Source organism: Urocitellus parryii, chromosome 6 (assembly GCF_045843805.1).
Source record: "Urocitellus parryii isolate mUroPar1 chromosome 6, mUroPar1.hap1, whole genome shotgun sequence".
Classification (NCBI taxonomy): domain Eukaryota; kingdom Metazoa; phylum Chordata; class Mammalia; order Rodentia; family Sciuridae; genus Urocitellus; species Urocitellus parryii.
In genome coordinates this window covers 198781744-198794745 of record NC_135536.1, presented here as the reverse complement: position 1 = coordinate 198794745, position 13002 = coordinate 198781744, and the positions used below count along the sequence as shown (strand labels likewise).

The 13002-nt window shown below is 59.7% G+C and overlaps 3 protein-coding genes across 8 annotated transcripts in view; 1 reads left to right on the top strand and 2 right to left on the bottom strand.

Moving 5' to 3' along the window:
• The window catches only part of Zbtb46 (zinc finger and BTB domain containing 46), a 74104-nt gene that overhangs the window by 50144 nt on the left and 10958 nt on the right, over nucleotides 1-13002 (top strand). For 2 of the 4 annotated variants that reach the window (XM_026413488.2, XM_026413487.2), the window contains exon 5: nucleotides 1910-5254. The exons of the other annotated variants lie outside the window; for them this stretch is intronic. In XM_026413488.2, coding sequence (XP_026269273.1) covers nucleotides 1910-2311 — 402 coding nt within the window. In that variant the 3' untranslated portion in view covers nucleotides 2312-5254. Of the gene's footprint in view, nucleotides 1-1909; nucleotides 5255-13002 lie in introns of those variants that run through there. 4 annotated transcript variants of the gene reach the window in all.
• On the bottom strand, nucleotides 5285-9266 carry Slc2a4rg (SLC2A4 regulator). Its single transcript, XM_026413493.2, has 7 exons — nucleotides 9090-9266; nucleotides 8642-8787; nucleotides 7691-7800; nucleotides 7086-7273; nucleotides 6919-7019; nucleotides 6405-6833; nucleotides 5285-6321 (listed from the first exon to the last, which is right to left on the bottom strand). The coding sequence occupies exons 1-7, from the start codon at nucleotides 9249-9251 to the stop codon at nucleotides 6210-6212; spliced, it is 1248 nt and encodes a 415-aa protein (XP_026269278.1). The 5' UTR covers nucleotides 9252-9266; the 3' UTR covers nucleotides 5285-6209.
• On the bottom strand, nucleotides 10025-12937 carry Lime1 (Lck interacting transmembrane adaptor 1). 3 transcript variants are annotated; one of them, XM_026413497.2, is made up of 6 exons: nucleotides 12858-12937; nucleotides 11456-11569; nucleotides 11224-11281; nucleotides 11071-11122; nucleotides 10584-10957; nucleotides 10025-10487 (listed from the first exon to the last, which is right to left on the bottom strand). In XM_026413497.2, the coding sequence occupies exons 2-6, from the start codon at nucleotides 11551-11553 to the stop codon at nucleotides 10284-10286; spliced, it is 786 nt and encodes a 261-aa protein (XP_026269282.1). In that variant the 5' UTR covers nucleotides 11554-11569; nucleotides 12858-12937; the 3' UTR covers nucleotides 10025-10283. The 3 variants fall into 3 exon arrangements, with proteins under 3 accessions (XP_026269282.1, XP_026269281.2, XP_077656051.1); XM_026413496.2 differs by lacking the exon at nucleotides 12858-12937 and having other exon boundaries at nucleotides 11071-11119; nucleotides 11456-11568; XM_077799925.1 differs by lacking the exon at nucleotides 11456-11569 and having other exon boundaries at nucleotides 10026-10487.

Below are 13002 nucleotides of genomic sequence, written 5' to 3'. Positions count from 1 at the left end.
CAACTTTTTTTTTGCTGTGACCAAAATACCTGACAAGAACAACTTAGTGGAGGAAAAAACAACAACTTAGAAGAGGAAAAGTTTATTGTGACTCAGAGTTTCAGAGGATTCAGTCCATGGTGGGCCGACTCCATTGCTCTGGGCCCAGGATGAGGCAGAAACACCACGGCAGAGGGCATCGTAGAGTAAAGCTGCTCAGTTCACAGCAGCCAGGGAGCAGAGAAAGACAGCGGGTAAGCCTCCCAGGGCGTGCCCCAGAGACCCTCCTCCAGCCAGTCCCACCTCAGCCACTGAGGAGTCCGGACCCTCAGGGTGAGCCCCTCCCAGAGGCCCCACCTCTGACTACTGCTGCGCCGGGGACCGTGCCTTCAACACATGAGCCTGGGACGCTCTCAGCCACCCCCGCAGGACCCCTCTCCCCCACAGCCTGGCTGCAGTCTTTGTGTGACAGGACTTTCTTGCAGGCTGTGGAGAGCTGGCTTCAGACACCCTCTGGACAGCTCCCTCCCTGGGTGCAGCCAGCTCTCACACAGCTCCAGCTCTTGCACATGGAGGGTAGGCGTCTGCAGGACACAGAGGGGCCGAGAGAGCCTGGAGGTCTGGGGAGGCTGCTGCACTTGAGGGCAGAAGCCTGGCTAGCACCAGGTCCAACCAGAGGGTGGACCAAGACTCGCAGGTAGCCTGCCACATGTAGGCCCACTGGCCTTTGTTCTTGAAAAGTAGGGTCGTGGCTTGGTTGTGACCAATCCCTCCAAGCCCTCCTCAAGTTAGCCAGGGGTGCTGTGCTTCTCCACAGACTCCAGTGCCCATGCTGAAGTCTCCACAGGTTCCAAACAGCAGCAGGCATCCCATCTGTGTGTCCTCAGGTCCTAGGGTCTTTGTGTCCTGCTCTCTTGAGGACCCTCTCCCAAATGCTGTTGCTCCCTGTCAGGCATAAACCTGGTCAGGGGCACTGATCCTGTCCCTTCCTGGCCAATGTGCCTCTTCTGCTGACCTCAGTGGCTAATCTCTGTCCTAGGCTCTCAGTTGACCTCAGGCTCCAGCTGGGGGAGGGAGCTGTGCCTTTTCACCTACCAGGAAATGGTCAGGGGAAGGCTGGAGTGTGGACTTGCCCCCAGTCTGTTCCCAGTCCACCACCATCTCCTGGGACTCCAGTCCAATTCCCCTTCCCTCTGTCCTTCCCTCTTTTTTTTTTTTTTTCTTTTTGATTTCCTTGTAGTTGTAGATGGACAGAATGCCTTTATTTGTTTATTTTTATGTGGTGCTGAGGATCGAACCCAGTGCCTCACGCATGCTAGGCAAGTGCTCTACCACTGAGCTACAGTCCTAGCCCTTGTCTTCAGTCTTGACCCATGGCTCTCCTGCTGCCCAGCCCATCAAGCCATGGGTCTGGACTGGACTCCCAGAAGCCAGATTCAACCTAGAGCTTTTGGTCACCGCTGTGTGGGGCTCTCCACCCTTGACCAGCCGGAGCTGGCATCGTCTTTTCCAGGAGGGGCACAGGAGTGCTCCATACGCTGTCTGATGAGAACTCAGCCTGTCCTTGAGGGACTCTGGAGGAGGGAGCAGTGTGACCTTAGAGAGAAGTATGTAGCAGGGCCTCTGTGTGTGCCTGTGTGTGTGTGTGTGTGTGTGTGCGTGTGTGTGTACTCACACTGAGACCTGGGGCTGCGGGAGGACCCTGCTGCCCCTGGTGTCAGCACCCCTAGGGATAGGGCTTTTGGGTGCTGTCCCCAGTTCTGACCATGTACACTCTGGGCAGCACCCTCAAGCCTGGGCTTGAGGGTCCCAGCAGATCTGTCACCCCCAAGTCATGCCATGGCTATCCTTGCTCATATGCCTCTTTAGGGCCTGGCAGAGACTGCCCCTGGGGGACCTCACCCCTCCACTGACTGCCCTGTCCTCCCAGGTCCACAGCAAGGACAAGAAGTACGTGTGCAAGGTGTGCAGCCGCGTGTTCATGTCTGCAGCCAGCGTGGGCATCAGGCACGGCTCCCGGCGCCACGGTGTGTGTGCCGACTGTGCTGGCCGGGGCGCAGCCGTGCAGTTGGACCATGGGGGCGGCGAAGGCTCCCCCGAGGCCCTGTTCACTGGTGATGGGCCCTACTTGGAAGACCCCGAGGACCCGCGAGGGGAGGGTGAGGAGGAGCTGGGGGAGGATGAGGACGACGACGTGGCAAAGTGGAAGGACGATGTAGGGCTGGCGCCCGAGGACACGCTGTTGGGGGACGACAAGGAGGACGAGGACTCACCACAGGGCCCCCGTAGCCCCACTGCAGGGCCTGAAAAGGACTTCGCCTGGATCTCCTAGGCCCTGCCCCGGTGGGCAGGGTCTGATGGTGGGGTGGTGGCTGCGTCGCTCCGTCCACCTGTGTGTGTGTCTTAGTGGGTCTCAACACCCGACGGCAGGGCAGTGCCCTTCTCAGCCCCTCCTCTGGTCCTCCCTGCATCCAGCCCCACTCCCACAGACACCGGCCATGGCCTGGCGGTCAAGGGAGAGCGCCTGCTCCTGCCTGTCCTGGGACGCCTGGAGTCCCCAGCAGGTGCCTGCAGGTGTGTGCCGAGTCTGGTCTGGGGCTTGCCTCCAGAGCATCAAAGGAGCCCTGGGTGGCTGGCCAGACCCTGGATGCATGATGGCCAGGCTGGCCAGGGGCATGAGTGCATCCTTGAGGCCGCAGGTCTGAGTCCATGTTGAGAGTTTTGCATACACCGAGCTGCATCCGTCCGCAGCACTGCTCAAGCCCTGCAGCCAGGTGGCTGCCTGTGACCCCGCAGTGGCCCTTGGCCCTCTTGGCTGCTGCCACACAGTGGCAGCCTGTAGAACCCAGGTCTGGTGCACAGAAAGCCCTGCGATCCTCTTACCTCTGGGCTTTGGTGCTTAACAAAGCAGCTGCAGATCCTCGAGATCCAGGGCTCCAGGTGCTCTCTCCGGTGGTCCCGGAGGCCGGGGCCTGAGGAGGCCGCAGGTCCTCCCATGCAGAACTCCTCAGTCAGGGAGGAGACCCTTGGCCAGGCTCCCCATCTCAGGCCCCAAACAGTTCTGCCATGAGGGCCTCAGCTCTGGGTGCACTTCCTTAGAGAGCCTGGGCCCCTTGTCCACCCTGGGCTTGCTCCAGGGCTCCTGCTGACCCCTCTTGGGACGGGCTGGAGCCGGACTCCTGCCATCGTTGCTGCTAACACTGGAGGTGGGTGTCCTTGCTGCAGTGTGCTGCTTCACCTCCCTGCCCGGGTGACCAAATGTTAAAGTAGTTGGAGACATCGTGAGGTAGCTGCAGAGAATCCTTATTTTTTGCATTGTTTTTCGCACTTGGCAAAACTGCATAGGGTTGTTTTTCCCTTGGTTTGTGAAGTCCTCCTGCTGTGTTTTGAAGGAGCTTCCCATGTGTTCTCCTTTTTTCCTGAGTGAAAAGCAAAGGCCCCCATGGTGGGCATCTCTGTGCATCACCCAGCGTTGAGGTCCTGGAGGCAGGCTGCCAGACCCACCCAGAACAGACATGGCAGTCTGGGTCCCTCCTCTGGGCTGCTCCGACACCACCACTAAGACATTCCACCCTCTCCTCCTCCTCCTCCTCCTCCTCCTCCTCCTCCTGTGCACCCTCTCAGGGTGAGGTGCAGGCAGGTTGACCACTCCCCACCCTAGGCCAGGGCTCCCTGGGAGCTGAGTGTGAGCACCAACTGAGAGAGAGTTTCTAGTTTCTCCTCCAGACTACAAGCCAGATGGCTGTTATCTTTTCACGGTCACATCTTCCTCAGTGGAAAAAGGAAAACCCCACAGAACTATGACTTAGGTCCCAGTGGTCACCTGGAGCACATCTCCTGAGAACATTCCCTAAGCGCAGCTGTCTGGCAGCTGCTGCCAAGGACACACAGGGTGGGCCCATGTGGGCGCAGGGACATGGTGCTGCCCTTGAGGGCCTGTGTACGGGGAGGAGTTGCAGTTCTCTCTCTTGTTTTTTCAAAGTAAAATCAGCCAGTTTCTACCAGTCACAAGAGGCTGCTCCCCCTGCTGCCATCCAGCCCTCCTGCGCATACATCCCTCCTTGGCAAAGCCATGAGCTCCTGAGCCAGTCCCTGGCAGAAGCTCAGACCCTCCTACACAGAGCCTGGGGACCTGGGCTTGTCACCCATTCTCCCACTGCCATGGCGGGGTCTGGGGTGCTCCCAGTGGGGCAGTGGGGCTGACCCCCTGATCAGGGAAGCTCCAGCTGAACTCCCAGCCCCCTTCAGGGCTCTCAGAACTTTGTACCTTTTCTCCCACTTTTTTAACACCTTTTCTATACACTGATTTTCTTACAAGTTGCATTTGGAAACCAGACCTTTGCTACCAGCCTCTGGGTTTTGTACCGGTCCTCCCTCTCAGGCCAAACTGCCCAGGGCCCCTGGCCCACCTCCCCCAGGCACCTCTGCCTGGCACTCAGGATGTCTTGCTCTCTGACTGGCTCCCGCTCTGGATGCCTTTGCTGGCCTAGGGGCATATCCTTGAAATGATACTGTACCCGAAAACCAAGGGTCCCCATCTGTCCACCATCTTCCCCGCCTGCTGTGTGGCAGGTCCGCTGTTCTCAGTTTGCTAGTTGGAGAGTGGAATTTCAAACCCAGATGAACACATCCATCTCAGGAGGCATGGAGGGAAAAGACGTATGTAATGAAGGTTTTTTTTTTTTTTTTTATGTGACTGATTTTTTTTTTAATCAATGTTCAAACTAATAAATATTTTTTTATGAAGAGGAAAATAATGTGTAGATTACATTTCACATTTTGTATTTTTGTTGTTGTTTGTGTCTGTTTATACCTTGGTGTTGGCAACACCAAAGTGGAAGATACAGTCCATGGTGGTGGGGGTATGTGAATAGGGAAACCATGATTTTTGTATGGAGCTCTGGATCCTGGCCAGGTTGTTTGGACTCTGGGTCTGGGCAATAGGATGCTGCCAGGACTCTCTAGGGCCTGACTCGGGACACAGCTATGCTTCCAACTTTGCACATCTTCCTTTTTAAGAGAGAAATCTGAGAAAATGCAAAACTGGAACTTTTTGCAATATTATGAAAGATAATCTTCGGCTCATTTTGTGACATGTGCAGCTCTTTAAGAAGCCATACTTTCTAGTGGTTGTCTTTTGTTTAGATTCTGTTGTTTTGTACGCGGCCCTTTTAGAACCACTTGTAGTGAGGGTGCTGTGTGTGTGCTTCCCTTAAATATTTATTTTTTTCGACATGCTTTCAACCTGTCATCAAAAACAGAAGAGACAAAAAAAAAAAAAAAAAAAAAGGCAGTATTTGGAGACTGTTGATTTTTTTCTTGGGATGCTCTATCATATCGACTTTATATATTATTATAAACCTGTGTTTGTACTGGAGATGTATTTAATATTTGGGGAGGTTTTTTAGTCCATTGGTGGAAAATCACAGCTGCTGCCGCCTAGGTCTTGGTAGCCAGAGGCCAGGCCAGCAGCCAGCATCACCTTCTCTTCTCTACAGAGGGTCTGGAGTTTCTTGCTTGCCTCCAAAGGCTCCAGGCCTGCCTGTGGGGTTCCTTTCTGTGACGGGATTAGCATAGACATTCTTGCAAAGCGATTACTTTCAATAAATTGGGAAATTGCTGCTCCCAGCAGATGCCTCCTGTGTTTCAGATAGCCCCCTCCTCGGCCTCATCTTGGATACAGGGGGCTGGACTGGAGACCCCCAGCCCTGTGGCCTCCCCCCATCCCTGCCCACAAGGTCCTGGACCCATTCCTTCCCTCCAGGAGGCAGACTCAGCTTCTGGAAAAAAAACCCAATTTTTAATTTTTCTCCTCGCCTGGTGGCCCAGACGTGAGACACCTGAGCTTCAGAAACATGGAAAAAGTCAGCCCTGGCCCCTAAACCACTGCATTAGGTGTAAGTATGGGAGTCCCCTTCTCAACACCCCTCAAAGTGCCTCTTGGACCAAACCCTACAGCTGGCCTGCCAATATCCTTGGCCAGTCCTGGGCCAACAGGCAGGGGGGCAACAGTCCTGGGGCCAAGGGGACAGTGATGTTATTTGGCTTTAGTGCAAAAACGCTGGCTTCTTCAGAGGCACTTTGAATAGCAGGACCCCTTTCCCCACTGCTGGGGCCCAGGGTCACCATCTCCCCTACTGTCTCCTGCCTTAGGAAGTAGCCCCACAGCTAGAAGAGGCAAGGCCTGGTGATTGCCCAGGACAGGAGGCGGGACAGCAGGGCCAGTGGGCTCAGTCCAGGAACCGCTGACAAGCCTTCTTCCAGCGGCAGGCTGTGCACCACAGGTCCCGGTGATCCGTGCCGTACACCTTCCGGCACTTCTTGGCATCACCGCGAGGCTTCCTGGGGAGACAGGCGGGAGACGAGTGCTGTCAGCTGGGACCCTCCCCAACTGGCACCTGACTGGGCCCGCAACCCACACGCACCTCAAGCTGGCACCAAGCTTGGAGGGCAGGGCTGGTGCAGTGGCCCGGCCCTCAGTGGGCTGTGGGTCCACATGGACGGGTGCCAGGCAGCCCTGGGGGGAACTGCAACTTGGATTTCGCTCCTCTCCAGAGTGCCCTGAGACTTGTTCCCAGCTGCCACCTGTTGCCTCCCCAGCATGGTGGGCATGGTCACCGTGGCATGTCTTGGGAGGAGCTGCAGAGCTAAGCAAAGGGGGCAGGGGCAAGGGCAGGGCCAGGGGCCGCAGCAGGCTGGGCAGGTCCAGGTGGGGGAAGGCAGGCGGCACAGGGGCCTCAGGGGACGTTGGGGCCAGGTTGGACAGCCCATTGGTCAGCATGTCCACACCAATGTCCAGCTCAGTGTAGTAGAAGTCCTCCTCACCATCACTGTGCTCAGGCTCTGCCCGTCTCCTGCTGGGGACACAACAAGGGAGCTGAAGCGCTCGCCTGGCCTGGCCCCACCACCCGGCCCCCCGGCCCCCCGGCCCTGCCGCACCCCAGGTGCACCAGGCGGATGTGTCTCTGAATGGCGGAGGCTGTGCGCAGCACCTTCCCGCAGCTCTTCCACAGGCACTGGAACACCACCTGGACCGCGCTCTGGGCAACAGGGTGTGTGTCAGGAGCAGCACTCGAGTCCACCCGCCCTGGGCTCCCCCAGCTCACCTTCCGTTTCCTCTGAGTGGGCTCCCCAAACAGAAAGTGGGCTGCCTCAGGGGGCAGTGGGGGCGATGGTGTGGACGGGGAGGACTGGTCGCTGGCCTGGTCCCAGACGCAGTCTCCACTGTTGCTGCTGCTGCTGTAGCTGCCAGTGGGCTGAGTCAGGGCCTCCCTCCAGGGTTCCAAGTCAGGCTCTGCAGGAACATGCACCTCAGGACCTCTGGTGGGCTTGAGCTGCTCTGTGGGGAGCTGCTGCCTGCTGTCTGCCTAATGATCTGCAGTCCCTAACTCAGCTGCCACCTATTCAGGTGAGCTTGGTGGGCAGAGTCTTGGAGAAGATGTTGGTCACAGGGGCATGGGGAGACATCCCCCAGCACAGCAGAGAAAAGGGGGTGCCTGGCATGGTCAACAAAGTGGTGGTGGACAATCTGCAAAGGCCTGGCTTCAGTGAGAGGCACTGAAGATCCATATAACCACTTCAGAAAGAGAGCTGAAGTGTGGGTGGCAGGTCTGAGGACTCTGCTCGATCCCAGAAACTGGGTGGCTGTAGGGTCCTTGAGGACTCTGTCCCAGGCCCTGCCCCCACCTGAGCACAGACTTCTGAGACACACCTGGACTGAAGGATACAGCAGGGGCCCCCAGATAGAGGGGGCTAGTAGACAGGCTTGTAAGGGCTGCCGCGGCCAGGACCTCATCTAGCCGAGCTTTTCCTGGGGGGGATCTGAAGGAGACAGGGGCAAGATATGGGTGGGTGGGGCCCAACAAGTACTCTAGGTCCCTCCCCTGACCCAGCTACACTTTCAAGGCCTGGGCACATGTTCCAGCACCAGGCTGCCTCACTCCTGGCAGAGGAGGAGGTCTGGCTCCACCCCCAGCTCAGGTTGCAGAGCCCCAAATCACCAGGAACCACCGGGAACAGGGCTGGGGTCTCTCTGAGGCTGGTGTTCTCTACAGCCTGGGCTTTGTCCCCTGCACCCTCAGGATCTACAGGGCACCATGTCTCACTGGTGGGCTAGAACTGACCCCGACCCAGCCCCCATCACATATTAACCAGCGTTGTGCGTTGTGCAACAGCAGCTGTGGGCCCCGGGCCAGGCTTAGGAGGTGGGAGCAGCCAGCAGTCGGCAGCAGCCAGGAGGGAGAACGGGCTCCAGGCACCGGCCGGTCTTGGGCCTCAGCGGGATAGGACAGGGCCGCCCCTGCTGCGCAAGCCAGCCAGAAGTGTCTGGGCTCAGGAGTGGGGGGCACGGATTTTCTGCCTCCCCCTAACCCGGAGATAGGTCAGGTCTGGAACTGCCCCCCCCCAGCGGATTCCCTGGACAGTAAGCCCCAAGCAAACTGCACAGCCTCTGCTTGTAATTGGTCATGTATGTCCAACTCCTCCAGGGTTGGAGAGCTGGGGGAAGAGAACGCAGAAACCCAGTTCCAGACCCTGACCTATTCTCTACCGAGGGTTAGGGAGGGAAGGCAGAAATCCGTGCCCCACCCACTGCCTATGCACACACAGACGCACGTGTGCACACACCCACCTAGGGCACGAACCCCCCACCCCAGGGGCTCACCTCTGCGCTGGCACCGGGATGTGCACCGACGGTGTCGGGAGCCCAGCCGCCCCCGCCCACGTCCCCGGGGTCCCTAGGTCTGCAGCCAGCGGCTCCTGCGGCAGCGCGAACTCCAAGCCCGCAAAACCTCCGCCCATAGAAGGGCCCTGCAGACGGAAGAAACTCATAGAAGAGGCAGCCCAGGCCCACCAGCCTGCACCATGGATCCACTTGGCGCCCGCCCCCGCCCCACCCGCTGCGGCCGATGTGGATAGCATAGCCCCGCCTCCGGCCCCGCCTCGGCGCGGGCGACAGGGAGCGTCAACCGGCCGCACGGCCGGACCCACGGACATGCAGGGGCCGACGCGGCCACCCCTAGCTGCCACGCCCTCGGGGCCCAAAGTTTGCGCGGCCCCGACGCCATCTTTGCAGCCAGAGAAACTTTGTTGGCGCCCCCGCCCACTGGTACCTGTGGCGGCGCCGGCACCGTCACGGGCGCGGCGCGCGGGCCCGAGCCCTGCGCGCTCAGCCATGGCGCCTCGGCCCGTAGCGCACTGGGGTCCCGACCGCCGGCGCGGAGCTGGGGGCGCTCACAGCCCGGACCCGGACCTGGGGAGAGCTCGGCTTCCATGGCCGGCCGGCCGGCCGCCGAGGCTGCAGCGGCGAGGGCGGACTCTCGGGAGGCGGCCCCGGGCCGGGCCGGGCCGGGCTGGCGGGGCCGCCGACCCCCGCCCTGGATCCCGTGCGGCTCTCTTGGTGCCGCGCCGCCCCGAGGCCGCCCGGCCGACCACGCCCCCCGCCCCGGCGCGCGCGCCTATTGGCCGGCGGGCGTATCAACACTTGGTGGCCGGGGCTCGGCGCTCAGCCTCCGACTGGCCCGCGTTGGGATCTTGCCCGCCTCTAGCCCGCGCTCCCGCGCTGGCCAGGAGAGGTGGCCTCCCGGCGCCCGACGGACCCTAGCCTGGCCAGCTCCGGGCCGGCGCTCGAGCGCTCCGCCGCCTGGGAGGGCCGCTTCCCCACCGGTGTGTTGGAAGAGCTGCCAGAGACAGAGAGGGGCCCTGTCTCCTTGGAGCAGGTTATTCTTTAACGCAAACTGCCCACCTCCCCCGACTTATGTAACTCTAGGGGTTGGTGGCGGAGCCCAGGGTCCAAGTCCCACCCTGGCAGCCGCCCAGCAGGCTTCCCTGTCCCCAGGACTGGAAACCACAGCGAGACGGTTTGCCTTCCCCCTGCCCGCCAATGGCTTCGGAAACCAGAACAGCCTCAGGTACCAGAGCTTGGGCATCTGGGTGAGACCACCTGCAAGACCAAAAGGAGCCATGGATCCTTCCAGAAGTCCTCACGGCAACCCTCCCCGCTTTCAAGAACGGCAGGCTGCGAGGCATGCATGTCCATCCTTGTTTGATGGAACTTTATTAGGATGTAGGCCTTCTCTGGAGCAGGGAGAGGACATGTGGACGGTGGAAATAGAACCTCACAGGCTAGAAGCCTTGGGATCTGGGATTTGTGCTGTCAGCTGCAGGGGCAGAGCTCACTCTGGAGAAAGGAACATAGTAAATACTGGGTGTTCAGGGGTCTCCAAACCCTCCCGAGGCAGAAACGGGGGCCTGGCACCTGCACATATCCACTGTGTTACCAGGTAGACAGGAGGGGTGACTCCTGCTCAGGGCCCCATCTCCTGGATGCTCTCATACACATTTTCCAGGGGCCTGCTGTCCATGCTCAGGTCCCTGAGGGGGAGGGTCTCACAGGTCAAGTCATTCCTTGGGGCCAGAATCGATCCCCCACCCTTGAGGTCTGGCTGGTTTTTGATGAGTCCTGGGTCCCTGCTTTCAGACTTGCAGACCCTGGAGTACAGGATGTCCACCTGGAGAGAGGAGGGACCCAAGGAACGGTAAACACCAGCCTCTCTGCCAAGAATCTGCCAGCCCCACCTGCTGTGCACAGCCCAGGCCCACTTTACCTGAGCAGTTGGGATCCTCTCAGCAGTCCCCTGCTGCAGTTCTTGGGGACCCTGACCTGTCCCCTTGAGCTTCTGGATGCAGGCATATTCAGCCACCAGAGGTCTGGCCCCAGGCCCAGGCCTGGCACAGCCGATGGTCAGCCGTGTCCCTGCCCACACCACAGGGCTCGAAGCCAGACTGGCTCTGGGGATTGCAGCCAGCCCTATGTTGGAATAAGTGTCCTCAGGGCCAATGAAGGGTGAAGGGGAGACAGGAGAGGCCTTAGGCAACTGCTGTGGTGGGAAGATGGAGGGGGCTGCCTGTGGCCTGGTGCTGCTCCTGGGCACTTCCAGCCAGTGTGGGCGCAGGAGATCCATGCTGGCAGGCCGTGGGGCTAGGGGTGGGGTTAGAGTACAGGTCACTTAGGGGTGGGGAGCAGGCCTGGCCCCAGAACTGGGGAGACACCCTATGGCCAGACCCACCCCATTAACCCTCCTGGAGGCTCACGATGCTGCTGTGTGGGCCGCGGTGCAGCTCCTGCAGCCTGGTGCCGGACCTGCTGAGGGAGCAGAAGCGAGTCTGTCTCAGCACTGACTGAGGGCAAAGGTCTGGAAGGGACCCTGTGGCCCCACCCTGGCCCCACCCTGGCCTGGCACTCACCACTTGCACTGGCATCATGCTGCCCTGCAGCCTGGCCCGATGCCTCGGCACCCGTGTCCTGGGGGCAAGAGCATCATTAGGCCAGGGGCCACAGTAGGTACAAGGGTGGTCAGCAGCTGATGCAAGACCAATGTAGAGGTTCTCACAGAGCCTCTGCACGGGCTTGCCTCTAACTCCTGTCTGCACAAGGAGGTGGTGAGGGCCCACAAGGAACCCAGCACAACAGACATACCTGTGGCAGGCTGTGCACAGCACCCACAGCCAGAGGAGCAGGGAGAAGCACCCTAGGACCCAGAGGGTGGGCAGGGCCAAGGGCACTGGTTGCCCCATCCTGTGAGGCAGGGGCCTGGGGGCAGAAGAGAGGGGCACTGGGGCTGGCTTGAGGATGGGGCACACAAATGGCAGCCCCACTTGTGCCCCTCCCTCTGTGGGTGGGCTCCTCCCCCTGTTCTGACTCAGCATACCGGAAACACCTGACCTTACACAGGGGCACCCACCCTTCCACCTCTAGCTTGGAACTCCTGGTGAAAAGAAGTACTCTGCCTGCACTTTCACCATAATTGCAGGTGGTCATGGTGATGGCAGAGCATGGCTAGGGCAATTGTAACCTGGCCATGATCATGCTGTGGTCACTGCAGCCCAAACCCATGACCTGGGGGAAGTCCCTGCAGTTACACCCCTGGGCCTATGAGCCACAGGCCACAGACCTCGCCTACCCACCCTGCCCAGCTGTGGCCCCCTTGTCTTAGGTGATGCCCCTAAGCCATCTCAGTAGAGAGCTTGGACCTTGAAGTGGAGTAGGAGAAGAGGCAGAAGAGGCCAGCTTCAGGCACTGAAATGTCCTCCCACCGCTCTGGCTCTCCTCCCCCTGGTCTCTGCCACCAATGCTGGATTGATGTCAGCAGAGTTGCCTGGGAAATGGGTGGTGGGTGACAGGTGGGCCCACCAACTATCTGTAAGAGTTAGGGGAGATTCAAGGGGTAATCCTGAAGGTTGAGGCCAGTCTACCCAGACTCAGCAGCGGGCTTCTTGCACGGGCATGTGGGAGGGCCCAGTCTGATTAACTAGAACACAGCCAGTTCCCAATGCTTTGAGCAGGCCAGTCCAAGCCCTCCCAAATGCAAGGAGCGCCCCTGAGGGGCTTGGGGAATTGCCCATGCTGGAGGGCAGAGCAGGCACTTACCAAGGCCACCACGCGGCTCCTCCACGGCCCTGTCTGGGGCAGCCAGGAAGGTCTTTGTGGGCCTGGTAGAGCTCCCCACCTCACTTCCTGTCGCTGCCTCAGAGCACCTCCCCAGCAGCCCTCAGCCCTGAGCTGCAGCTGCTGCCGCACCAGGAGTCACCCACCTGCTAGGGCCCCTCCCTTGGTCTAGTCGTGACTCAGTGTGCTACTCTGGGCGCTGGGTGGCCATCCCTATATTCTGAGAGCCCAGCTTTGCACCCTACCACACCCACTGAAGTGAACACTCGCCAACAAGAAGTGGGGAGAGTAGATCAGCTAGACAATCAGTGGCCACCAAATTTGCACTGACCAAACCCACTTGACCAGGACCACCTAACAGTGCTCCTGAGGGCCAACTCCACCCAGTGAAGTAAGCACAGGGCACCAAAGGACACCCAGGGTTTTTACCCACCTCAATCAGAAAAGAGAAGGGAGAAGGCCACTCTCCTGGGCCCTCTGACCCTGGCATGGGCTGTGGCCTCATTCAGGACCCCTGAAGCCCAGCCCGTGAGTTGCCATGAACCTGTGCAGACCCCTCTCTCCCCAGAGACCCCGTA